Consider the following 27,527-nt stretch of genomic DNA (forward strand, 5'->3'; position numbering starts at 1 on the left):
TAAGTTCCAGGCTCCAGACTTTGGCTTGGCCCAGCCATGGTTGTTACAGGCATCTGGGGGGAAGTGAACCAATGGATGGACGATCTTTGCCCATGTCTCTGTCTCTGTTTTTCTGCCTTTCAAATAAAATGAAAATAAATACATTAAAAGAAAAATTTTAGGCCAGCGCCGCAGCTCATTAGGCTAATCCTCCACCCGAGGCACCAGTACTCCGGGTTCTAGTCCTGGCTGGGGCGCTGAATTCTGTCCCGGTTGCTCCTCTTCCAGTCCAGCTCTCTGCTGTGGCACGGGAGTGCAGTGGAGGATGGCCCAAGTGCTTGGGCCCCTGCACCCGCATGGGAGACCAGGAGGAAGCACCTGGCTCCTGGCTTCGGATCGGCACAGTGCCGGCCATAGCAGCCATTTGGGGGGTGAACCAACGGAAGGAAGACCTTTGTCTCTCTCTCTCTCACACTAACTCTGCCTGTCAAAAAAAAAAATTTTAAAGGGAGATCCCCAAAAAAGAAAAATAAAGGGAGAAGAAGGCTGTCTTATCACAGATCACAGGATGTTGATAGTGTTGATGACAGGGATATAAAGAAAAGATTCTGTTTGCGCACAGGGAGCGGTCCTCATCCCGGCTCCCGGGGCACCGTTCACGTATGTTCTCAAGTCATCACTCTATTTTTTTTTTTTGTCTACAGATAAGACTTTTATGAAAGGAATATTATTCGTAAACAACATTATTGCTCCCTGATTGAAACAAAGGTGATTAATTCCGGGGGAAGCACATATAAAAGCTTTAGAAACTCTGGCCGGGACCACTCCAGACGCTGAGGAAGGCAGGGTCCCCTGAGCTCGCCGGTGCCAGGTAACCCCGTCTGCAGCTGGGGCCCAGGGTTTTCTCGCAACGCCTCTTCTCTGCAATCTGTTATCCAGGCCAGAAACGACCTGTCACAGCCTGGATGCCCTTCCTCACGCTTGCTGTTGCTGTGTTGCTTGAGAACTACTTAATGTCTTTCTCCTTCGCTGGAAGGTGCAGCGGCTTTGGTGGCAGCGTTGGCTTAAACCCCAGCCCTGTGGTCCAGGCGCTGTGAAACTCGGGGAAAGTTGTTTGATCCCAGTGAGCCTCGCTTCTTCATCCGCAGGCTTCAGTAACGACCCAGGCCGAGCTATGCTGTGCGGGTTCAATGCGAGGGCGTGCAGGCAGTCCGCGCACACCAGCAATTAATTTCTAGATGGATCAGAAAGATGCTGTTCTTCCCTTCTCCCAGGCAATCAGCTTGATGGAGAAGCCCCAACAGTTCGATTTTAAAGGCGCCTTGGGACATTGAAAATATGCCATTACTTACGGGAGGAACGTGCAGCAGCCGGGGGTCGGGGTGGGCGGGGGAGCTCCACTCTTCACCCTGTGTCCCCTTCTCTGTGGGCGCAAGAACCCCAGATTAGCTGCTCCAGGAAAGCCTGCACTCCACTATCATATGCCACCCTCCCCTGGAAGCACCCTGCAAGTACTGCTTGGGACTTAGACCGTGTGTCCTGATTTGGGCATCATAAAGCAGGGTCAAATAAGAATTGAGCAAGTTTCTCATTTTAATAATTATTTGGGGAGAAAATCTAGAACCCAATCCCATGCTTACACTAAAATAAGGCCTAGATAGATGAAGAGATGGGAATATGCAAGAGGGACAGACAATCTTTCTGATATAGAGTCCAAAAAGTATAAGGGAAATCATAAATGCGATACTATAAATTTTTGAAAATTTCAGAATAGCAAAACACATGTTATAAGAAAAAAATACAAGCTGGCAAATACTATTGGTAATATGTGAAGGATATAAATAGGCAAAAAAGCTGTCACAAATCACCAAAAAAGAAAAGAACAATGAAGCAGAAACAGGAGCAAAGGTGCAAATTGAAAATTCACAGAAGAAATATAAAAAGGTAATCATTATATGAAAAGATGTTCAACTCCATTTGTAATTTAAAAATAGCCACAAATTTTTAGCATAACAAAATCAGGAAAAAAGAAATGGACAAAATGAGCTGCTTGTTGGGGGGGGAGGGGAACCCAGCCTTGCTGGGCATTAGCAGTGGGGTGTGGCGTGCGGCCAGTTCTGAGGGCACTGTAACTGAGTGTCCAAATGACACTGTGCCTGTTTTGTGAGGCTGCAGCCCGCACAGGTGACTTTCCACACAAGAGCAACTCAAAGCTGCAGAAAGGTGCGTGGGTGCAAGATGATTCGCTGCAATCCAACTGGAAGGTTGCAGAACTGCGTGGTCTCACTGATATGAACCACACACACACACACATACACACACATTCATGGACGATTTCTGTAGGCTAATTCAACAAACTGTTTATCCTTGGGAGATGATATGTGCTTCTTGTTTTTCTGGTTTTTCACTGGTCTTTTAATAATTCATGTATTGTTTGATAATGGAGAAGAGATTTTTTTTAAGTATTTTCTTTAAAAAATAAAACTGATGTCAACTATGTATAAAGCATAGTGCTGGACTGGCTGTGTCTGGGGACAGTGAGCAAAGGACTTCACGTCCATTGACCGCAGGGTTTCTCCTGTGTAAAACAGGGGTGTTGAACCATATGTTCATTTTTAACATTTAAACATCTCGTGTTGGAATCGCTTACCTGATTTTCTTGACTTGAGAAAGCTGTTGCTGCCTCACTTTGCAAAAACTTGCCTTGGATGCCCTCTGCTGGCATTTCTGAAAATAACAGGAGCAGAGGTGTCACAGCTCACAAATTGCCATCACTCAGACGAGGCCTCCTGCTACAGTGAGGTCTCTGGCTCTGGTCTAGAAGGCCTTGCAGGTGAGAAAACCTCAAGTTAAACTTCCTTCATTTCTACATTTATCTTGAGGTTCCCTTTGTTGCCAAACCTGTATTTATATAGAAAAATACTCTCTTCTCCCATAGGCGACTTGACATTTAAATTCCCGGATCCTTCTCACCAGTGCAACTGTGCTCAGCTTGCAGATCTACAGGAATCCAGGAGTTGCAGAGGAAAGTCGACACAGCTCTGGGATCCTTGCAGCAGAGGGGTTCGAAGCTCGCCTGTGCCCAGGGGAAGGGGAAGATGGCTTCCGGAAGCATGTGGCTGCTCCTCCTGCTGAGCTGTTTGGCCAGCACTGAGGTTGTGGGCGGTGAGTACTGGTCACTTAGCTGGTCAAGCCCAAGGTCAGTGTTCACGCATTTCACACTACACAGCCCTCTGCTTGCCCCCCCCCCCCAAATTAGGCAGCAAATAGATTTTAAAGACGAGAATGGAAACCAGCATAGTGTTGTAAAAAATCCAAAGGCTCTAGACTCAAACAGACCCAACCCTATATGGTTGCAAGCCACGGTAAAACATCAACTAAGTGTAAATTTGATTAATTTTGCAAGTGTATTGTGCAGTATAGAGATGCTGTGTTAAAGCACCTGCCACCTAGCAGTCTGTCCTGAGTTGTAACCATGGTGAGAACCTCCCTATGTTGATGCACTGTGTCTAGGGATTTCATTTGGCAAGGGACCTACAACCTACAGACCAAACATCAAGTACTGCATGGCAAGCGAGCTGAGTGGAAAGAATACTGTATAATTGCTCAAAAAAGAAAGCAGGGGGAAGAAAGCTGTATGAGTGTGCTAAGAAACAGTGTCATGGAATAACTAAAAAGGAAGGATGCAAGATATGGGCTCATTGGTGGAACTTCTTTGTTCCACTTAGGAGGCAAATGCGGCCAGAGAAGGCTAGATACTTGCCCAAGGTCACACAGCAGGACTAAGAGGTGTGGTGGCTGCTGGTTTGGGGTGCCTGTACAGTCTGCTGTGGCCCTGCTGGGTGTTGTATGTGAAGGGTGAGTAAAGAATCCATGCTTGAGGATAAGAAGAGAGAGCCTCCTGTGGGATCCAGCGTGTACCACTCAGCACTACTGCCAGAGAAGGGGAGCGTCTTTTGGTAGAAACACTAGGAGAAGCGGGGTTATTTGGGCATCGTGCTGACTCACATGGCTGTAGTCTGTGGCCCTTGTCATGGTCTGCCCTTGACTTGTCCTTGCTCCCCGTGGCTCCCTTTCCTCAACCCCACACCTATTTCCAGCCAGCAGTTCTCTGGACCATGGATGGCTGCGTAAGGAACCCAGCCACTCTTCTGAACCACTCAGGAGGGTGTGACATGCTGGCAGGCTGCCCTGGAGCCCCTCCCACCGAGCCACCTCTGTGGCCATTTCCACGTGGCCAACTACTTCCCTGTTGTTCTGGTGCTGAGATGACCTTGTTCTGGTACTCGGCTGACCTCAGGCTTCCTAAAAGACCTTGAGATTTGCCCCAGCTATATCTCAGGGAATAAAAAATCAGTTCACTTTGGGATTACACCAACCCTCTGGTTTCTCTCTCCCCCAAGGAGGTGGGATCACAATATTCAATATCACAATATTCAACACAGGTGCTTCCATTGTTCTACAACAGACAGATCTTCCTCCCCGCTGCAGAGAAATTTTCTGTTTATCTTACTTTCTCAAGAGAACCTCTTAGGACACAGCCTACATGATCTAAGCTATGGCTTATGGGAAAAAAGTCAAATCTTGCCCTTAGTGGAAGTACAGGGGGATGTATTCTTTTTTCTCTCTGAACAACATCTGGTGGTCAAGATCACAACTCTGAGTGCCTGCAGAGGGATTTTCTGCCCCGGCCTGTGACAGTCCTCCTCCCGAAGCGAGGCATGTCGTTGACTCAATTCCTGGAGAGACAGAGGGCAATGCCATTTATGGACAATGGAAACTCCACCCAGTTAACATTTTCTTTTTATGTTTTTTTTTTTTTTTTTTCCCGGCATGCAGTGCCAGCGCTGCCGCCGCAGCATCCTGCTTCGATCCAGTTTATATCTTCCAGAGCAGCATGCTGGTTATAGTAATGGGGGTGAGGATCTTTTTCACAGCTACAATTTTAGCTGGTTATTAGTTATTAAACCATTACTACATTCTGGGCTCTGGACTGATCACTCTACATGAATTACCCCAACTAGTCTTCCCACCCATCCTAGGAAGATTGCTGAATGTCTGACCAGACACCGTCTGGATGCAGCCCCGGTCCTCCACTCTCACGCTCATTAGTCCAATTATGCATTAGAAAAACAACAGCTTAAAATGGTTAGAAAATGTTCTGAAGGTCACACGTCTAGGAAGAGGTGAAATAGGAAGACTTGGCGCAGTACAGGAGGTGCTGGGAGCTGGACCTCCTGATGCCACCTGTGCAGGGATGAGAAGCTCAGCACCGTGGGGGGTGAGGGTGGGCTCCAGGGCTGCCCAGGAGACATCACTCAGCTCTCATCCCATCTGGGTGACCCCAACAGGTCACTCATCCCCCTGTATGGTGGCAATGCCCCTCTGTTTCTCTCTCCCTTGGTGAGGTTCTGGTAATTATATGAGGTAGCCTGAATGACTGCGCCTGGCCCATTCAGAGTTTTAAATGCCTGAGCATAGTGACAAACGTCTCATTCAGGACTCCTGTTGGAGTTGGACCTGCCGATGCCAAATCTTGTCTCCTGCACTTGCTGGCTGTGGGCCCCTGGGAGATGACCACTTTTCGTGCCTCCGTTTCCTCTCTTGGAACATGGAGATAAGACTGGCAGATCTTTCACAGGGTTATCCTGGAGATGGCGAGAACCTGTGCAAGCTGCCTGGAGCAGCACCACCCCGGAAACGCTCAGTGATGGCTCGGACACCCAGCGGGCGCTTCCACAAACCAGCCGCTGGGTTTGCACTTCTAGAACTAAAATGTCTCCACCAGGGGGCGCCCGTTCCTAGCGGGGCAAGGAGAGGGGCTAATGGAGGGGAAAGATGGAGAAGCAAGGACAGAATGAGAGGCGGAGACAGAGTCGGGGTAAAGAGAGGCACACAAAGGCGGAGACAACCAGGAACCGGAACCAGAAAGAGACAGAGAGACAAACCAAGTGGAGAGAGGAGACAGAGACACTAAGGACCCTTTGGAGCTCCCGAGGAAGCCGGCGGAGCTGTGCCGGAAGCACCGGGCTGTCGCTAGGGCTTCGTGCTCGGGCTTCAGGTCAAGGGCTCCTCCCTCACTCTCCTCACCCGCGCTCCACCGCGAGGCCTGCCGCCTCCTGTCTCCAGGCCGCCGCTTCCGGACCTGCAAGCCCATTTCGTGATCTGCCTGTGGGGCGTGGTACTCAGTGATCAGCCCGCTCCTTAAGATCAATTTTTACTCTAAGAGCCTAGGATCTTGGGGCAGGTTTTGTGAGGCAGCGGGTTAAGCCGCCACGTAAGATGCAGGCATCCGCATCAGAGCAGGGTTCAAATCCTGTCTCGTCTGCTTCTGATCCAGCTTCCTGCTAATGAGATCATGGGAGGAAGCAATGATGGCTCTAGTACTTGGGTTCCTGCCACCCACGTGGGAGACCCTGATGGAGTTCTGGGCTCCTGGCTTCAGCCTGCCCCAACCCTGCCTGTTGCTGGCATTTGAGTAGCAATCCAGTGGAGTGAAGACATCGCTCTCTCTCTCCATCTCCCTCTCTCTCTGTCGTTCTGCTTTTCAAGTAGATAAAAATAAATAAAATAAACATTAAAAACAATCAAGGATTTTTTTTTTATTTGAGAGGAAAAGAGAGTGAGACGAAGAACACCCTTCTGCTGATTCACTCACCAAATGCCTGCAACCAATGGGGCAGGGGCGGGGACCCTGAAGCTGGGAGCCAGGAACTCAACACCCGAGCCCCCCATGGATGGCCGGAACCCAATTACTCGAGCCGTGTTTGTCACTCCTGAGAGTTGTATTTAGCAGGAAGCCAGAATGTGAGGGGAGCCAGGACTTGAACCCAGGCCCTCCAGTGTGGACTGTGAGTGCCCAAGTACATTTTATCGACAGGACAAAATGCCCTCCCCAAGACTCTGCTTTCTGTCCTCCTGACAGAGTGGATGAGGTTTCCCACCTTCCAATTATTTCTGTTGCTAAGTTTTGATTGCTCATCTTTCCATATTTGTAACAACCTAAGGTTGGAAGGGTTGGTGGCAGGAACACAGATTCCTGAGTGAGAGAACTGACTCTGAAAAGTGGGTTTTCTCTCTTGCTGTGTAACCATGGGCAGGTGGCCGCCTTACCAACTGTTTTCCCACATCCCTCTGTCATTAGGATAAGAATACATGTAGCGTGGATGCATGGCTTAGCCTGACACCAAGTAGGCACTTGATATGTGGAAGCTGGTGACAGTGACAGCAATGATGACAGAAAGGCTTTCTTCTTACTTAACATACAGTTATGCTCAGATTTCCAAATAGTCACATCAGTATTATTGTGCTGGCTTCAGTATATCTGAACTCATCGATGCCTTTCTGCCACGCCTTGGCTGGGTTAGTCATCGTCCATCCTTTGTAGATACACGGTACAGTGCATGCATAAGACCTAAATCAACAATGCGCATTGTGCTGTAAGTCAGAGGACCAGCTTAAGAAAGCTACAAACAGCTGCTGAGCAGGGGACTTACCAGAGAGCAAGAGGACACCTGGGAGATTTTTAGGCAAGGAATGGAATGCAGCGGAAGCGTTGGGCCAGTCCACGACAGTAGTGTCCTCCAAGTCAGGAGAGAGGAAGCACTGGAGTAGGGAGCCACGGTGAAAAGAAAGACTCCTGTGCCCCTCGAGGGTGTCTGGGGGCAGCCACATTGTCACAGGAGCCAGTGAGCGTGGTGCCCCCTGCATCCTCCGAACCAGCCATCTCCCCTTCTTCCTAACCCTCAGACTCAGTGGTGTGGCCCATTCACCGTCCCACTGGCAGGAGGACTCTGAGCCTCCCAGAACCACAGCTTTCTTTGCATCTAGGCCCTGGCTGTCTCCTGTTCCTCTCCTGGATACACGCACTGTACTTCAAGCAAACTTCAGTGCTTGCTATTTCATTTTTTTTAAGATTTATTTATTATTTACTTGAAAGTCAGAGTTACACAGAGAGAAAAGGAGAGGCAGAGAGAAAAGGAGAGGCAGAGAGAGAGGTCTTCCATCCTCTGGCCCACTCCCCAGATGGTTGCAATGGCTAGAGCTGTGCCAATCTGAAGTCAGGATCCAGGAGCTTCTTCCTGGTCTCCCACATGGGTGCAGGGGCCCAAGGACTTGGGTCATCTTCCACTGCTTTCCCAGGCCACAGCAAAGAGCTGGCCCGGAAGAGGAGCAGCCAGAACTAGAACTGGTGTCCATATGGGATGCAGACGCTTCAGGCCAGGGCATTAACCTGCTGAGCCACAGGGCTGGACTCCAGTGCTTGCTATTTCTATGCATGCCTTGCACATTCCTGCCTCCATTCCTCTCCCAGCCCAGCTCCTTTGCCTGAAGTTCCCCCTCCCCTTATGACTGAGAAATAGCCCACTGTGCTCAAATTCCAGCAAAGTTGTCAGCTAACCTGTCCCATGTCCCCCAGACCAAAAGGACTTCTTTCTCCTAGTTATGCTTAAAATGACCCCCTTTATGTACCTTGTCCACTCTTGTGCTACCTTGAATCATAGCTGTCTGATGTCCACCACCATTGTGGGATTCTGCCCACTGCTGAGCCTGTCTATGCCAGTGATGCATCCTGGGACTGAGGAATAACTGCAGAGTGGATTCAGGGGCCCACTGGGCCCAAGGTGAGACAGATCAGAGCTCAACCTGTCGACCACCTGACCTCCATAACCCCTGCTCTGACTGTGGGGCCCTGTGACCTTGGAGGTCCAACGGAATTACTACCAGTTCCCAGTCAGTGGCTTGTAGTTGCAGAAAGCTCTGATTATTTCTTGTTTCCAACACACTGTCATCAGTCAAAGGCCATCGGTCTCTTTGGGGAAGGCAGGGAGAAGGATTAACAAGGTCAACGTTTAACTATGTATCTGCCAGGGTCCTTCCTGAAGGGCCTCTTCCCGGACCACCACGGCCATGCGCAGCGACAGCACCCGCCCTCATCCATCCCCAACACCCCCATTGCTGATGACAAGCACAGACCTCAAGGCTCTCTCGGGACGCCACGAAGTTGGGGAGGAAAGGAGTCATTCAAAGGGTTCTGGAGCGGGAGACTGCCAAGCCTGGGTTTACAGTGTCTGCCGGCCTCACTTGTAATTGCCTTCTGTTGTGTGCAGGCAACATCCTGAGACCCAGCTGTGCCTCAGGGTGGTTTTACAACAGAGCCAGTTGCTATGGATACTTCCGGAAGCTGAGGAGCTGGTCTGATGCTGAGGTAAGAAATGTGGCCACTCAGCTTCTCTGGACTAAGGGCCAGTCAGAGCCCCAGTCGCCTTTGAGTCACTCAGAATCAAGGCTCCTTCCTGGGCAGTGGGAGGGGAGCTGCCTGGCTGATGGACGGGAGAGAAGAGGTTGAGTGCTCGGTTTGTTCAATGCTGTGATTAAGAATGAAGCAGGTGCTGCATCCCGGAGCCCAGATGGGCTGCATGGACAGAAGGGTGAGTAGGAAATGCCTCTGGCCCTCAGTCAGCTCTTGGTCAGGAAAGAGAGATGTGGAAATGAAAGAAGACGAGGGATGTGCAGGAAGCATCACTGAATCGCTGTACGCGATTTACCGTAAGAGAGTGGGCTACAGGTGTGCTTGGGCAGGAAGACCCAGGGCTTCCTGTCAGAGTGATGCCATGAAAACCGTGGGCAGGTTTCAGTGCCGTCAGGACCCACGAATCTGTCGATTGCGTCTCACAGTCTTGGTCTGAGACACCCTAAGTTACTCCAGCAGATGTGGGGAGGCAGTGCTGCACGGCCCTGACCTGTGCCTGCTGGACTGAGTGACTGATGGGAGGGGAGGGCGGGGGACGATGGGAACACTGCAGCATGGTCAGGGCCCAGAACGGCCTCAGGATTCCTGTCCATAACCCAACAAGAAGAACAGGAAAAATACCATCTACCATGAGACAACTCCCAAGGGTTCAAAAGTAGTCTCTGGCCTTAAAAAACACACACACACAGGATAATGCAAGATGTTGGTGCTTAAACAGAAAATCTCAGTGCAGAATGAACATAAGTGCCTTTGTCAACATTGCCCAGAGAGTGACTAGCAGAGCAAATCCAGGGAAGGCTAGCCTAACACAATGCTTTTTCTAAGTCCTGGATAATTAGGTAATAGATAGATGATAGGTAGATAGATAGGTAGTTATTGATAGATACATAGATAGATGATAGATAGATATTGATCCATAGATAGATAAGCAAAGATGGAGTTTCTGTGGCTGTAATTGGGAAGCTGAGCCTCAGAGGGCTGGCGTGGCATGCCAGAGTCACACACACACACGAATGAGGGGTGAGACCAGGGCCCCAGGCGCTTCCTCAGGGCCCTAAATCTCTCGCTCTTGCCTTGAGCTGCTTCTCCCTTCGAGACCTGACACTGTGGCAGTTGTGTCTTCTCCCACAGTGACAGGAAGTCCCATATGGGGTTTGGATCCCAACTGCTGAAAGAGATGGGATCTGCCTGGGTCCGTTTGTCTTGGCACAGCAGGGCTGTAGGAAAGGGCTGTGCATTGAAACCTTGAGGTGTCATCATTAACGGGACCTCTGCTTGCGTGCAGCTCGAGTGCCAGTCCTATGGAAATGGAACCCATCTGGTGTCCATCCTGAACGCAAAGGAGGCCAGTGTCATAGCCAAGTACATACGTGGCTTTCAAAGAAACCAGCCCGTCTGGATTGGCCTGCGTGACCTGCAGAAGGTAACATCTGACCAAGTCCACTCTTGAGTACCCCTCAAGCGCACCCTTCTGAGAACTGGCTCTGCCCCCTCCCAGGGACACAGGTGTGGATCTTCAATGAAGCACCTCCGCCTGGCAAGGGAAAAGTCTCAAGGTTAGGGGCCCAGTCCTGGCCCACAGTGGAGGTTATGGTTTGAGTGACACCATTTTATAGATTTCCTGTCTAATCTAGTTCCTCCTGTTAGAACAAAAAATTGCCAACTTTCCAGAGAGTCTTCCAGAAAAAGCAGTTTGTATACAAGAGTGCTTCAAAGAGTTCATGGAAATAGAATTCAAAAATAAGTAAATTTTAATTCAAAAGAATTTTGGAATCCAGGATTGGTAGTTTTCCTAATATGCATTTTCTATGAATATTTTTTGAAGATTTCACATATGCATAGATCTCGAGTTTTTCGGCATGAAAAACAGACTTGTGTGTGTGTCTGTGTCTGTGTCTCTGTGTGTGTGTGTCTGTGTGTCTGTGTGTCTGTGTGTGTCTCTGTGTCTGTGTCTCTGTGTGTGTCTGTGTGTACCTGTAATGAGACTCAGATTACTCAAATCCCCAGTAGGTGTTTAGCTGAATGGAAACTTTCAGCTATCCCTTTTCTTACAGTCTGCTACTTTTTATGGTATCCTTAGTTTTCAGCACTGACTGCTCACTTGTTCTCCGTCAGCATCGTGCTGTAAGGAATGGTCCAGGAGGCCTTCGTTAGGAATGCCTGGTGCTGAGGTGTCTCTGTGAGGCCTGCAGTGTGCAGGTTCTTTGAGCAGCTCCTATAGTTTGTTCAAATGGACGCAGCAAATGCAAGAAGAGAGCTCCCATCCTTTTGGCTTCTTGGTAAAACTGCTGAAGACACCACACAGTCATACATCCTCTTTTATGAATATGTGTTTACCCTTTAGTATTTACTAGTGAATATCTTTGTGTGTTTTCTCCTCTTGAATATTATGTTGTAGAAAAGCTAGTAATTCATTGCCATAGTTGTTATATTTCATCCATGCATTTAGCTTTAAATGGCATTTATTTGCAGGTCAGGAAGTTTAGATTTTTATATATTCACATTGTCATCGATCACAACCCTGTCATTCAAAGACAAGATAAATATTTACGTCTATTTCTGTAGGATATTTATTGCAGTTTAATTATTTACATTCACGACTGTCTTCATCCATTGTTGCTATAGCAACAAACAATGGTGATTTATAAAGAAAACAGGGCTCACAGCTCTGGGAGCTGGGGAGTCCAGACTTGAGTGGTGGTATCAGGGAAGGGCCTAGGCCTGCGGCAACTCATGGCATAAAGTGGAAGGACAAGTGTGGGTGGACAGAGGGGAGGAGGCCAAACTGAAGCTATCTCAGTCCCCAAAGTGAGGTCTCCACCCCTTTGCAAGGTTCCGCCTCTGTGTCTCAACCACCTCCAACACTGCTGCGCTGAGGAATGAGTTTTGCAACATATGAATTGTTGGAGACCCATTCAGACCATAGTAACGACTGAGGAACATAAGTGGCAAGCAAATATTCCCAAAATTGTGCCTTATCTCTAATAATCGAAGGCATGAAGTTAAAACAATAATATAATTTGCTTATTATATTATCAAGCTTTGTCTTAGTGAGTTGCATTTTTAAGGGCATAGAGAAGTTGTTCTTGTGCCATGTTGGTATGGCTGTATGTTCCTGCAAGTGAATGAACTGCTTTTGGTAAAGCCTTTTGGCTGTGTGTTATCAATAACTTCATCTAGGCATTCCCTTTGACCCATCAATTCTAACTCTGGGAATCTGGCATAAGAAAACAGTTTTAGATACCAAAACAACTTTATTAACACAATTTTTAATAAAGGGATTCTTCAGAATAATCATAAATTAGAAACAATATACCTATCAGTCAACAGAAGAATATTAAGGTGAATTACGGTACAGTCTTAACATTTTTTTTTTAAACTTTTATTTAATGCATATAATTTTCCAAAGTACGACTTATGGATTACAATGGCTTCCCCCCCATACCGTCCCTCCCACCCACAACCCTCCCCTTTCCCACTCCCTCTCCCCTTCCATTCACATCATGATTCATTTTCGATTATCTTAATATACAGAAGATCAGCTTAGTATACATTAAGTATGGATTTCAACAGTTTGCTCCCACACAGAAACATAAAGTGAAAAATAATAGATGATTTTTTTAAATGATGATGAAATCAGAGCAGACCTATTGTCATGTTTAATCCCAGTGAGAGTCAAGTTGGGAATTGATAATTTCTTTTTTTTCTTTTCTTTTTTTTTTTTTTTTTTACAGAGGATCAGTTTAGTATGCATTAAGTAAGGATTTCAACAGTTTGCACCCCCATAGAAACACAAAGTGAAATATATTGTTTGAGTACTTGTTATAGCATTAAATCTCAATGTACAGCACATTAAGGATAGAGATCCTACATGAGGAGTAAGTGCACAGTGACTCCTGTTGTTGACTTTACCAATTGACACTCCTGTCTATGGCATCAGTAATCTCCCTATGCTCCAGTCATGAGTTTCCAAGGCTATGGAAGCCCTCTGAGTTCTCCGACTCTTATCTTGTTTAGACAAGGTCATAGTCAAAGTGGAGGTTCTCTCCTCCCTTCAGAGAAAGGTACCTCCTTCTTCGACGACCTGTTCTTTCCACTGGGATCTCACTCGCAGAGATCTTTTGCCAGAGTGTCTTGGCTTTCCATGCCTGAAATACTCTCATGAGCTTTTCAGCCAGCTCCGAATGCCTTTAGGGCTGATTCTGAGGCCAGAGTGCTATTTAGGACATCTGCCATTCTATGAGTCTGCTGAGTATCTCACTTCCCATGTTGGATCACTCTCCCCTTTATTTACTCCATCGGTTAGCGTTAGCAGGTACTAGACTTGTCTATGTGTTCCCTTTGACTCCCAGTCCCTTCACCATGACCAACTGTGAACTGAAACTGATCACCTGGAACAGTGAGATGGCATTGGTACATGCCACCTCGATGGGATTGAATTGGAATCCCCTGGTATGCTTCCAACTCCACCACTTGGGGCAAGTCAGCCTGAGCATGTCCCAAATTATACATCTCTTCCCTCTCCCATTCCCACCACCATGTTCAACAGGGATCACATTTCAGTTAATTTTCAACACTTAAGAATAACTGTGCATCAATTACAGATCTAAACCAGTCATATTAAGTAGAACAGATAAAAAAAACTACTAAGAGGGATAATGTATTAAGTTGTTCATTAACAGTCAGGGCTATGCTGATCAAGCCACCATTTCCCATAGTGTCCACCTCACTCCAACAGGTTTCCCTCTTGGTGTTCAGTCAGTCGTCACCGATCAGGGAGAACATATGGTATTTGTCCCTTTGGGACTGGCTTATTTCACTCAGCATGATGTGTTCCAGATTCCTCCATTTTGTTGCAAATGACTGGATTTCGTTGTTTCTTACTGCGGTATAGTATTCTAAAGAGTACATATCCCATAATTTCTTTATCCAGTCTATCGTTGATGGGCATTTAGGTCGGTTCCAGGTCTTAGCTATTGTGAATTGAGCTGCAATAAACATTAGGGTGCAGACCGCTTTTTTGTTTGCCAATTTAAATTCCTTTGGGTAAATTCCAAGGAGTGGGATGGCTGGGTCGAACGGTAGGGTTATCTTCAGGTTTCTGAGGAATCTCCAGACTGATTTCCATAGTGGCTTGACCAGTTTGCATTCCCACCAACAGTGGGTTAGTGTCCCTTTTTCCCCACATCCTCGCCAGCATCTGTTGTTGGTAGATTTCTGCATGTGAGCCATTCTAACCGGGGTGAGGTGAAACCTCATTGTGGTTTTGATTTGCATTTCCCTGATTGCTAATGACCTTGAACATTTTTTCATGTGCCTGTTGGCCATTTGGATTTCCTCTTTTGAAAAATGTCTATTGAGGTCCTTGGCCCATCTCTTAAGTGGGTTGTTGGTTTTCTTTTTGTGGAGTTTCTTGATCTCTTTGTAGATTCTGGTTATTAACCCTTTATCTGTTGCATAGTTTGCAAAAATTTTTTCCCATTCTGTCGGTTGTCTCTTCACTCTCCTGACTGTTTCTTTTGCAGTACAGAAACTTCTCAATTTGATGCAATCCCAATAGTTGATTTTGGCTTTGACTGCCTGTGCCTCCCGGGTCTTTTCCAGAAATTCTTTGCCTGTGCCAATATCTTGAAGGGTTTCTCCAATGTTCTCTAGTAACTTGATGGTGTCAGGTCGTAGATTTAGGTCTTTAATCCATGTGGAGTGGATTTTTGTGTAAGGTGTAAGGTAGGGGTCTTGCTTCATGCTTCTGCACGTGGAAATCCAATTTTCCCAGCACCATTTATTGAATAGACTGTCCTTGCTCCAGGAATTAGTTTTAGATCCTTGATCAAATATAAGTTGGCTGTAGATGTTTGGGTTGATTTCTGGTGTTTCAATTCTGTTCCATTGGTCTATCCATCTGTTTCTGTACCAGTACCATGCTGTTTTAATTACAACTGCCCTGTAGTATGTCCTGAAATCTGGTATTGTGATGCCTCCAGCTTTGTTTTTGTTGTACAAGATTGCTTTAGCTATTCGAGGTCTCTTGTGCCTCCATATAAATTTCAGCACCATTTTTTCCAGATCTGAGAAGAAGGTCTTCGGTATCTTGATTGGTATTGCATTGAATCTGTAAATTGCTTTTGGGAGAATGGACATTTTGATGATGTTGATTCTTCCAATCCATGAGCATGGAAGATTTTTCCATTTCTTGGTATCCTCTTCTATTTCTTTCTTTAAGGTTTTGTAATTTTCATCGTAGAGATCTTTAACGTCTTTGGTTAAGTTTATTCCAAGGTATTTGATTGTTTTTGTAGCTATTGTGAATGGGATTGATCTTAGAAGTTCTTCCTCAGCCATGGCATTGTCTGTGTATACAAAGGCTGTTGATTTTTGTGCATTGATTTTATACCCTGCTACTTTGCCAAACTCTTCTATGAGTTCCAATAGTCTCTTAGTAGAGTTCTTTGGGTCCCCTAAATACAGAATCATATCATCTGCAAAGAGGGATAGTTTGAGTTCTTCCTTCCCAATTTGTATCCCTTTAATTACTTTTTCTTGTCTAATAGCTCTGGCTAGAACTTCCAGAACTATATTGAATAGCAGTGGTGAGAGTGGGCATCCCTGTCTGGTTCCAGATTTCAGTGGAAATGCTTCCAACTTTTCCCCATTCAATAGGATGTTGGCTGTGGGTTTTTCATAGATTGCTTTGATTGTATTGAGGAATGTTCCTTCCAAACCCAGTTTGCTTAGAGTTTTCATCATGAACGAGTGTTGTATTTTATCAAATGCTTTCTCGGCATCTATTGAGATAATCATATGGTTTTTCTTCTGCAGTCTGTTAATGTGGTGTATCACATTGATTGTCTTGCGCACATTAAACCATCCCTGCATACCAGGGATAAATCCCACTTGGTCTGGGTGGATGATCTTTCTGATGTGTTGTTGCATTCTATTGGCGAGAATTTTATTGAGGATTTTTGCATCTATGTTCATCAGGGATATTGGTCTGTAATTCTCTTTCAGTGCTGCATCTTTCTCTGGCTTAGGAATTAAGGTGATGCTGGCTTCATAGAAAGAATTTGGGAGGACTCCCTCTTCTTCGATTGTTCTGAATAGTTTGAGAAGAATTGGAGTTAGTTCTTCTTTAAACGTCTGGTAGAATTCAGCAGTGAATCCATCTGGTCCTGGGCTTTTCTTTGTTGGGAGGGCCTTTATTACTGTTTCAATTTCTGTCTCAGTTATGGGTCTGTTTAGGTTTTCGATGTCTTCCTGGTTCAATTTAGGCAGGTTGCACGTGTCCAGGAATCTATCCATTTCTGATAGGTTTCCCTGTTTGCTGGCATACAAGTCCTTGTAGTAATTTCTGATGATTCTTTTTATTTCTGTGGTGTCTGTTGTTACATTTCCTTTTTCATCTCTGATTTTATTGATTTGGGTCTTTTCTCTTCTTTTTTTAGTTAGTTGGGCCAATGGGGTGTCAATTTTGTTTATTTTTTCAAAAAACCAGCTCTTCGTTTGGCTGATTTTTTGTAATGTTTTTCTTGATTCAATCCTGTTGATTTCTTCTCTGATTTTAATGATTTCTCTTCTCCTACTAGATTTGGGTCTGATTTGCTGTAGGTTTTCTAGATCCTTGAGGTGAATTGAAAGCTCATCTATTTGGTGTCTTTCCAATTTCTTGATGTAGGCACCTATTGATATAAACTTTCCTCTTAACACTGCTTTTGCTGTGTCCCATAAGTTTTGGTATGTTGTGCTGTTATCCTCATTTACTTCCAGAAAGTTTTTGATTTCTCTTTTGATTTCTTCTATGACCCATTGTTCATTCAGGAGCATGTTGTTCAATCTCCATGTGTTTGCGTATGCTCTAGGGATTCCTGAGTTACTAATTTCCAACTTCATTCCTTTATGGTCTGAGAAGCTGCATGGTATGATTCTAATTCTTTTGAATTTGCTCAGACTTGCTTTATGGCCTAGTATGTGGTCAATCCTAGAGAAGCTTCCATGTACTGCTGAGAAGAATGTAAAATCTTTAGCTGTAGGATTGAAAGTTCTGTATATATCTGTTAGATCCATTTGGGCTATGGTGTCGTTTAAATCTACTGTATCCTTGTTGATCTTCTGACCGGATGATCTGTCTATTTCTGAGAGTGGAGTATTGAAGTCCCCCAGTACTACTGTATTGGGGTCTAAGTCTCCCTTTAAGTCTGTTAATAAATCTTTTAGATAAACTGGTGCCCTGTAGTTAGGTGCATATACATTGATAATTGTTATATCTTCCTGTTGAATTGATCCCTTAATCATGATATAGTGTCCCTCTTTGTCTCTCTTAACAGTTTTTGTGGTAAAGTTTATGTTGTCCGATATTAAGATGGCTACGCCCGCTCTTTTTTCATTTCTGTTGGCATGGTATATCTTTTTCCAGCCTTTCACTTTCAGTCTGTATGGATCTTTGTTGGAAAGATGTGTTTCTTGTAAGCAGCATATAGATGGGTTTTGTTCCTTAACCCAATCAGCCAATTGGTGTCTTTTAACTGGACAGTTCAGGCCATTCACGTTCAAAGTGACTAATGATAAGTGGTAACTTTGCCCTGCCATTTGCCAAAGATAAGTTCTAATATATGCTTTGAATTCCCTGTGATCTTTTGCTGTGAGGTTTCCTTCCTTGGTTTCCTTCCTTTACCTTCTTTCATATTGATGACCGTGTTTCTGTGTTTCTGTGTGTAACACATCTTTAAGCATCTTTTGCAGGGCTGGACGAGTGGCAACAAATTCTTTCAATTTCTGTTTGCAATGAAAAGTCTTTATTTCACCTTCATTCACAAATGATAGCTTTGCAGGATATAATATTCTGGGCTGGCAGTTGTTCTCTCTTAGTACCTGGGCTATATCTCGCCATTCCCTCCTAGCTTTTAGAGTTTCTGATGAGAAGTCAGCTGTGAGTCTGATTGGAGATCCTCTGAGAGTAATCTGACGTTTCTCTCTTGCACATTTTAGGATCTTTTCTTTATGTTTCACTGTGGAGAGTTTAATTACAACGTGTCGTGGTGAGGATCTCTTTTGGTCGTGTTTATTAGGGGTTCTGTGGGCTTCCTGTACTAGGATTTCTCTGTCCTTCTCCAAACCTGGGAAATTTTCTGCTAATATCTCACTAAAAAGGCCTTCTAATCCTTTCTCCCTCTCCATGCCTTCAGGAACTCCTAGAACCCGAATGTTGGGTTTTTTAATAGTATCCTGAAGATTCCCGACAATATGTTTCAGATTTCTAATTTCCTCTTCTTTTCTTTGGTCTGACTGTATCCTTTCCTGTTCTCTGTCTTCTAAGTCCGATATTCTCTCTTCTGCTTCACCCATTCTGTTTGTAAGGCTCTCTATTGTGTTTTTCATTTGATCTATTGAATTCTTCACTTCAGTCACTATCACAGTTTCCTGTTGTACTAGTTGTTTCGTTTCATTTTGATTCCTCCTTAATATTTCATTTTCACGAGAGAGATTTTCTATCTTGTCCATTAAGGATTTGTGTAGTTCCAGAATTTGTTTTTGAGAACTTCTTAATGTTCTTATCAATTTTTTGAGATCTGCTTCTTGCATTTCTTCTATGTCATCATCTTCATAATCTTGAATTGGGGTGTCTTTTTCATTTGAGGGCGTCATGGTGACTTCCTTGTTTTTATTACCTCGGTTTTTGCGTTTGTTATTTGGCATATTGGAGATATTTGGTTTCTTCACTGTGGTGCTTTTTCTTGTTATACTATGACTCTAGATTAAGTGGACTATCTGTTTTTGATGGAGCCTTAGGGCTTGAGATGGGTGTGGCCTGAGAGCTCTGTTTGGTGTGCCAAAGGTGACACTCCCAGGTTAGGCGTGGTAAATCTCTCTCTCTCTCTTCCTTTTTTTTTTTTTTTTTATTCAAAAGGGAAGTAATTCCGCACAGCTGAATGAAGTTGGAGGTAGTTAGCAGGCAAATGATATACCCACAGGAGCCAGAGATCGGAAGCTCTTTCCCAAGATCCCCACAGGGAATCTGTTCGGCCCTCAGAGTGGGCTCAAATTCTCCTTCAGCCTCCCACTGGGTTGCCAAAGTTACGGAATTGTAGCGTCTCTGGAGAGTGCTCACGTGAATTCCGTGAGTTCTCTCCCCCACCGTCTCTTTTTTCACAGTCTCAGTTCAGTAGCACCACAAATTTACTAGCTCCTAATCGCCTGTTAATTCGCCCCGCCCAGAGTCAGGTTTTTCTGCTAGGCTCAGGGCCGGTGCAGACCTGAGGTCGCTCTGCTTATGACGTATGTCCAAGATGGCGCCTGCTCTTTGTCTTGCTCGCCCTTGAGAGGTGAGCGGAGAGAGAGAAACCCGTGTCCGTACTAGTCACCCTTTTTTTTTTCTCTCTCTCTCTCTCTCTTCCAGTTAGCCTTGTGAACTTCCCCCCCCCCCGGGGGGTCGTTCCCTCTAGTCTCCTCTCTCCGCTTGCCTGCCGGTGTCTCGGGCTATTGAGGTTCGGCTCACCTCGCGTTCCAGCGCTGGTGTGTTGAGTCTGCCGCTGATGTCCCAAACTGTGGGCTCCCACGCTGTCCACGCAGGTCCGCTGTGAGTCACGCGTTCCGGAAGAGTTTCTTCTGCTGTTTCCTCCCCTACTCTTCCTTGAACCTGCAGTATCTCCACTTTTATTAAACTATCTCTCCCCAGACTATCAGTGTGCTCCCTTCCTATTCCGCCATCTTGCCGGGAGTCCAGTCTTAACATTTAAAAACATATTTAGGAAGCAAGTTACAACATTGAATGTATGTTTTTAAAGGCCACAACATTTCTTAATACTTAAAAATGTAGTGATGCATAAAAATTTCTACTCCAGTAGCAAACTGCTAAAATATCACTAATGTTTTCCTGTTAGTGGTTGCATGGAGTGACTTTCTGTTTTCCCTCCTGTGCATTTCTGGGCTTTCCCAAGGTTTGAAATGCACACTGTTGCCTTCAAGGGCCCTGAGGAGAGCATCCTGGCTATGAGCAGGGGGGCAGGCCCATGGCACATCTCCCCATCTCCTCCATTGCAGAACCAGGAGTGGCAGTGGATTGATGGGACCACCTACGTGAACGGATCCTGGGCTGGCCATCCCCAGGGTGGGAACAAGCACTGCGCTGAGGTGAACCACAGAAACAGTAAGTGCCCAGGCACTGCCCCTGTCGCCTTCCCAAGTCACAGCTCTTTCCCTGGTCCCAGTAACAGCAAAATGGATGTCCGTGCCTTCCTTCCTGCCTGCCTACTGTCAACCAGCAGCTCTTTCCTTCCACAGGACAATGGCCTTGCCAAGGACTTTGCCTACCTTCGATTTTTGCCATATCGATGCTCTAGCTGAACAATTGTTGACTCCACATTTCCCCTCAGTCCGCTCACTGCTTTCTTTCTTTTATTTATTTATTATTTTTTTGACAGGCAGAGTGGACAGTGAGAGAGAGACAGAGAGAAAGGTCTTCCTTTTTTGCCATTGTTTCACCCTCCAATGGCCGCTGCAGCTGGTGCACCGTGCTGATCCAAAGGCAGAAGCCAGGTGCTTCTCCTGGTCTCCCATGGGGTGCAGGGCCCAAGCACTTGGGCCATAGCAGAGAGCTGGCCTGGAAGAGGGGCAACCGGGACAGAATCCGGCACCCCAACCGGGACTAGAACCCGGTGTGCCGGCGCCGCTAGGTGGAGGATTAGCCTAGTGAGCCGCAGAGCCAGCCACTGCTTTCTTGAATACATCTGTTTTAGAATCATGGAGGAGTGGCAGCCCCGTAGTGAGAGACCCAGACCATGGGGAGTAAATCTGTATAGTGAAATCAGATTATTCCTTCATGATTTCTTTAAAACTGAGGTTCCTCAGGGGCTCTGGAAATGCAATCTTGGTCTGGTTCCTCCTCTTGTTACCCCGAGTTTTCCCCCAGAATGTGGTGACCAGAACCTCAGCTGCAGGCTGCGTATGGTCATTTGAGCCCCCTCCTTTCCCTGGCCCTCTTTCAGGCCAGTTAGTGTTCAACCTGGGTACCAATGACATTCCAAGCTGGATAATTCTTTGTGAGGAGTTGCTCTGTACATTGTAGAAGGTTTAGCAACATCCTTGGTTTCCACTGTAGATACCAGTGCTCCCCACCCTGGCTTGTGACAATCAGATATTTCTCCAGACTTTGTCAAATGTCCTAGGAAGTGAGGGGAGGAGGGAGAATCACCCTCCCCAACAACCACAGCTAAGTGATGTAGAAGATTTCACTGTAAAACAAGACCATGGAAGGATACTGGTCCCAAAGTTCACACATTTGAGAACCTCCCAGTGGGTCGTGGTGGCCGTCATAGTGACACTTGCACTCCCTTCCTGACCAAGAAGAGGGCTGGGACTGCCAGGTCTGGGGACTCAGGGACTGGAGTGAGATCTGCTGCACCCAGCAGGACACAAACAGGGCTTTCTGTTGTTTGAGGGTTAGAGCTCATAAGAACAACAAAGGAGAGGGAGCCAAGTTTTTAACAGCAAAAAGCAACAGCAGACACAAGGAGGCAGCTTCTGAGGAGGAGTCTCTGGGATAAGAAGAAGCTGGAGAAGTGTGGCAGACATTTGGCACAGTGATTAAGATGCTGCTTGGGCTGCCCGTATCCCTTACCGGAGCACTTGGGTTCAGATCCCTGCTCCACTTCTGATTGCAGCTTCCTGCTAATGCATACCTGGGGAGGCAGGAGGTGACAGCTCATGTAGTTGGATCCCTGCTACCCTTCTGGGAGACCCAGATAGAATTCCCAGCTCCTGGCTTTGGCCTGGCCGCATTCCAGCTGTTGTAGGTGTTTGGGGGAATGAATCAGCAGATGGAAGATCTCTGTCTCTGTCTCTCTGTCTCAGTGTCTTTGAATTTCAAATAAAATGAAAATAAATGAATACTTTAAAAAAAATTGGAGAAAGTGATTTCACAGGTGCAAATGTCATTTTGAAAGGCCCAAGTCAGCAAAAAATGGAAGGAGCACCGTCAGGACCCACAGGAAGGAAGTGTGAACACTTAGTCCAGACTCAGACTGGGACACCCTAGGAAATAGTGAGAAAGTCACCACTAGAGTTACCCAAGCAAAAGGTCTACATTGTCCCTTTTTTTATTAAACATTTTATTTATTTATTTGAAAATCAGAGTTACACAGAGAGAGGAGAGGTCTTCCATCCGCTGGTTCAGTCCCAGATTGGCCACAACAGCCAGAATGAGCAGATCCAAAGCCAGGAGTAGGGAGCTTCTTTCATGTTCCCCACACAGGTTCAGGGGCCCAAGGACTTGGGCCATCTTCTACTGCTTTCCCAGGCCACAGCAGAGAGCTGGATCGGAAGTGGAGCAGCTGGGACTCGAACTGGTGCCCATATGGGATGCTGGCACTGCAGGCGGCAACTTTACCTGCTATGCCACAGTGCCAGCCCCTGTCCTTTTAATTGTAGTTGAAACACTAGGCATGCTAGAAGAGAGCCACGATGGCACACGAGGGCCAACTGAGGAACTGATTTAAGATCCAAAACCCAGGCGTTCAGTTCAGACCCTGCATCTCTGGGGCTGGCAGCCAGACCAGCTTTGGGGAAGCAGGAGATCGGACGCCTCTCAAGCCCTTCCCACTGGATAAAGTCCCCCTTGGCCTGCATCCGTGATGATGTCAGTGAGGGCAGTAGTGAAGTAACCCGCGTCGGGTGCAGGAGAATCATGTGCTCTTGGGAACACCGCCTCTCTTGGATTCCCTTCCTTGCCTGCGGTCGATCACACAGCTTGCAGCCATCAGAGTGCCTGTGCAGGCTGTCGAGTCAGAAAAGCTAAGGAATGAAGCAAGGATTCGAGAAAAGCTGGTGGAATATGAACCTGGAAGGAAAATTCCCCTCGACCCCATCGATGTCATTTTATATTTGTAGAATGGATTTCGCCTCAGGAGATTTTCTTTAAAATTCAAAAAGGCATAATATTAATGCCTTACACAGCCACCCAGGCACTCTTCCTCTGTGAAGAGTTTTTTTTTTTTTTTTCCTGTCTATTTAGAAGGAACTCCAGAGTGTCTTACACCCTGTGCCCTCCTCTCACCCTTTCTGCTCTGCCCTGCACCACAACGTGACTGTCAGTGGCTGGGAAATTGCAGCTCCCAGTGCTTCGTGGCTTCTCTCCTGTTCACTGGGAGGCATTTCATAGGGCAGTGTAGCAGAGATTTCACACTCAGTCTAGTTTGTGGTCAGGACCCAGGTTCTGCCTTCTGAACACCCAGGGTAGAATTGCAGCACCGCACTTAACTGAGCTGTGCGATCCTGGGCAGACCTCTTATTCTCTGCACCTGCGCTGCCTCCCCATGAAGAGGGGGCAATAAGAGTAGGCATCAGGGGTGGGCTAGGCCCATGGCTCCCTGCTTTGGAGTGGAGAGGATGCTCTCAGAGCCAGTGTCATTGCCCTGCGCCCTCTGGTGCGGAAGAAGAGGAGGAGAATGCAAACAGATACCTTAGCAGGGAGTGCCTGCAGGTGAGCTGCTTGTGCTGCCAGCAGCTGTCTGTCCCACTCACACATAGGCTCAGCGGGTGCCAATCTCAAGCAGTCCCATGGCCGATGTGTTCCCAGACCAGCTCTCTCGTCTGTTGCAGCAGGTGCTGGCCAGTGGCCTTGCACCACGTTCTCATTGCCCCATGCTGTGACAGTGCACAGAAAGTGTGCAGACCTCCTTTCTTTCTTGCTTGCTTTCTTTCTTGCTTTCTTTCTTTTTAAGATTTTATTTATTTATTTGAGAGGTAGAGTTACAGACTGTGAGAGAGAGACACAGAAAGATCTTCCTTCTTCTGGTTTACTCCCCAAAGCCAGGAGCTTCTTCCGGGTCTCCCATGCGGGTTCAGGGGCCCAAGCACTTGGGCCATCTTCTACTGCTTTCCCAGTCCATAGCAGAGAGATAGATTAGAAGAGGAGCAGCTGGGTCTCGAACCGGCGTCTGTATGGGATGCCGGTGCCACAAGTCGGGGATTAACATACTGTGCCACAGCGCCGGCCCCCTGCAGCCCTCATTTCAGTTTTACTCTCTGACCCCAGTGTGAGGTCTCAGGTGCACAGGCAGGGGCAGGCCCAGTCCTCTGCAACCTCCTGAGAACTAGGAATGGGAAGGGCGCCCCACCCTCCACCATGTACGCAACACACTGACAGGACCTGGCCAGCAGGTCCAAGCCTGAGCAGAAACCTCCCTGGGAAACACCACTGTGCTGCAGACAGGATGACGAGCCATCAGCCCAGGACGAGTGTAGTTTCTGGGAGGGATCCGCTAGGACTGTCACTGGACACGTCCGTCGCTCTGTAGGCTGCCAGCTTCCCACCTGGTCCTTCTAGGCACACGTGCAATGGTGTGATGCGCCTGGCTTCAGAAGCTTGCCGTTCTTTGAGCTTTCAACCACGGCTGCTTGGGATCTCAGCGGTTGACCTTACCACTCTCACCACGGCCCTGGTTCACACCCAAGAGCCCTTGGTTCTCGCTGGGTCCAGGACAAGCCCTGCCGCCCCTCAGAAGCTTCAGTGGGGCTTCTGCAATCGAGTGGGACACACAAATTATCCTGCTTTCTCTCAGTGAGCTTTGCATCTATGCCAGGGTTCTCCAGAGACAGACAAAATCAAGTGGAAGGAAAGAGAGTGGGAGAAACATGAGGCGCTGGCTCACGCGGACATGGGGACTGGCAAGTCAGATTCGCAAGGCAGGCCAGCAGGCTGGAAATTTCCAGAAAGAGTTAATGTTTCAGTCTTAAATCCAGACACTGTAGGGGCAGAATTGCTGCCTCTTGGGAAAACAGTCAGACACAGCTCACTCACATTATAAAGGATAATCTGCTTTACTCAAAGTCTACCGATGTAAATAAATATCAATCATATGTTAAGCAAGCAAACAAAAACCTTCAAGGGAAGGCACTGGGCCCAGCAGTTAAGATTCTGATGGAGATGTCTGCATCCCAAATTACAGTGCTTGGGTTTAAGTCCTGCTCCACTCCTGATTCCAACTTTCTGCTAATGCACACCCTGGGAGACAGTGTGTTATGGCTGAGGTATTTGGGTCCCTGCAACCCACGTGGGAGACCAGGATTGGATTCTTGGCTCCTGGCTGCAGGCTAGCCCAGTCCCAGCTGTTGTGAGCATCTGAGTAATGAACCAAGAGTGGAGAGCCCTTTCTCTTTCTGTCTGTCCCTGTCTCTCTAGGTGTATGTGTGCCTCTCAAATATGTGTGTGTGCGTGTGTGTGTGTATGTATGTATACACAGAATCATCTAAATTGGTTTTTGTCCAAACAGCTGGACACCGTCTCCTAACCAGATTGACAGGTTAAAAAAGTAACCATGAAAGCTCAATACAGAACTGGATGTATTTCAATCTCTGTTTTCTTACAGATTTTTTAACTTGGAGCAGCAATGAATGCAGCCTGCGCCAACACTTCCTGTGCAAGTACCAACCTTAGAGCAAGAATCAAGATTCTGCCAACCCTGGCACAGGCCCATCTCCTCTTCCTTCTCTGCCACGCTGGCTAAACTGCTGTATCTCTGAGAGTAAACCTTGCAACTAAATGGAGGAGGCCTCTGCTGCACTGACTTCCTTGGGCATAGAGACAGCACTGGGACAGCAGTGGCTTCTATCTCTAAAGGTCCACGCCACGAGCCCTTTCCCTCCTACTCTTTTTTCTCCTCCCTTCTCTCTGGCTGCCTCAAGTGATCCAGGAGTGTGTGTCCCCAGCTGGTGACCCCAACTGGGTCTTTGGCCACAGGGATTGAAAATTTGAAGATAGAAGGAGGGAGGGAATCTGGTCCTCTGGTTCTGAACCTCCTGCCCTCTCATTTGCCACGTCCTCCCCTTAGTCATCTGCTTATTTTCTCTTTTCCCGTGGGCACACTCACCAGGAAAGTCCCTGGGAGGCTGATACAGGCCATACGTTCTTTCAATAAACAGCTGTATAGATGGGAGGTTGCTGAGTTCCAGTCCAGTAGTGATGGGAGTGGAGAGGTGAAATAAGATTTACAAACGCCCAAGTGTTTCTTCATCTCCTTCTTCCTGGCCCCTGCCCCCTGCCCCCAGCTCCCCAGCAACAGCCTTGGTTTGAGGAGAGACGAGATGGAGGCCAGAGGCCTGCCAACCTTGGAGCAGGGCTGAGTGAGGGGCAGTTATTCGGCAATGAGGCCGAGGTGACAGTCACAGCCAGGCCAGTGCAGTGGGTGTTGTTTTGGCCTGAGGGGTCATCTCTCCCCTGCCATGAACGACCTGTGCGGTCTTGCTCCCTTCCCTTTGCCTGTGAGGTTTGGGGTTTCTTAAGGGGGTGGTTGTTCCGGCAGTCGGAGGTCATTTTGCTCTCAGGCATGTGATTGCTTAGGTCATGAATCTCCATGGCAACTTAAGGAGAAACCATGTGGACTCGATGGTTCCAGAAAGTGTGCCTCTGGCATGGCCGTGTTCACACTGCACAGCACCAGGCCGAGAGGCCTGTGGCTTGGCTGCACTGTTCAGACCACGTAGGTGGCTGCTTGCTTCCTCCGCCTTGCTCAGCCAGCCAGGACTCACTGTCTTCCACCGTAATCTGAGAGCAGTGCCCTGTCACCACATCACGCTAGGAGCAGCTGGTGAGTGGTGGCTGAGAGAAGGGCACGACCGAGAAAGAAGGGATGGGATGGATGGGGCATGGGCCCCAACCACTCTCCCCCCATGACTCCCTGTTCCTCTTTCTCCCACACCCTTGTCAAAGAGGAAAACATCAGACCAACATGTTGCTCCTCCCAAGCATTAAAAGACTTTACCAATCCAGAAGATAGATGTCTTACTGTGAGATTTCAGACCAGATGAGAGGCAGGGGAAAGGATCATTCTTTCAAAGTGTTTAATTAGCTCCAGTGAGACGGCAGGCAGCTGTCAGCTCTTAAGAGGGTTGGGCAAGCCCCTGTCACGGAGATTAATAGAAGGGCCAGATTCCACAGAGACAGTGGCACATGGGAAGACTGGGTGACAGGACCCGTGGGGAGACCTGCTGGAGAAAGTGCCGATTCTGCACTAGAACTAAACGAACACGAGGGAATCCCAGACGAGACTAGCCCCCAAACGTGGAAGCGCTCCCTTTTCTCTGACTGTGTACACGTGACAGATAAAAGACACCTTGGACCACCTTCATTTGCTAACTCATTTACACTTTCAAGGAGAAAAATACCTCCTGCTAGCAGAGATGAACAAAATAAACAGCCCAAAGTGCCAGAGAGCAGATATACTCTAAAACAGTAAAATCTAGCAACCGTCCAATCAACATATTTGAAAAACATATTAAAATAAGCCGGCGCCGTGGCTCAATAGGC

At 47.1% G+C, this 27,527-nt stretch overlaps 1 protein-coding gene across 3 annotated transcripts; it reads left to right on the top strand.

Moving 5' to 3' along the window:
• The first annotated feature begins 725 nt into the window (after positions 1-725).
• On the top strand, positions 726-25,768 carry REG4 (regenerating family member 4). 3 transcript variants are annotated; one of them, XM_070076896.2, is made up of 6 exons: positions 726-850; positions 2,971-3,144; positions 9,090-9,187; positions 10,518-10,655; positions 20,267-20,372; positions 25,591-25,768. In XM_070076896.2, the coding sequence occupies exons 2-6, from the start codon at positions 3,078-3,080 to the stop codon at positions 25,656-25,658; spliced, it is 477 nt and encodes a 158-aa protein (XP_069932997.1). In that variant the 5' UTR covers positions 726-850; positions 2,971-3,077; the 3' UTR covers positions 25,659-25,768. The 3 variants fall into 3 exon arrangements, with proteins under 3 accessions (XP_069932997.1, XP_089156223.1, XP_002715716.2); XM_002715670.6 differs by having other exon boundaries at positions 792-850; positions 2,918-3,144; XM_089300097.1 differs by lacking the exon at positions 20,267-20,372.
• Positions 25,769-27,527: the final 1,759 nt, after the last annotated feature.

Source organism: Oryctolagus cuniculus, chromosome 7 (genome assembly GCF_051225735.1).
Source record: "Oryctolagus cuniculus isolate XC-2025 breed Fujian yellow rabbit chromosome 7, ASM5122573v1, whole genome shotgun sequence".
Taxonomy (NCBI): Eukaryota; Metazoa; Chordata; class Mammalia; order Lagomorpha; family Leporidae; genus Oryctolagus; species Oryctolagus cuniculus.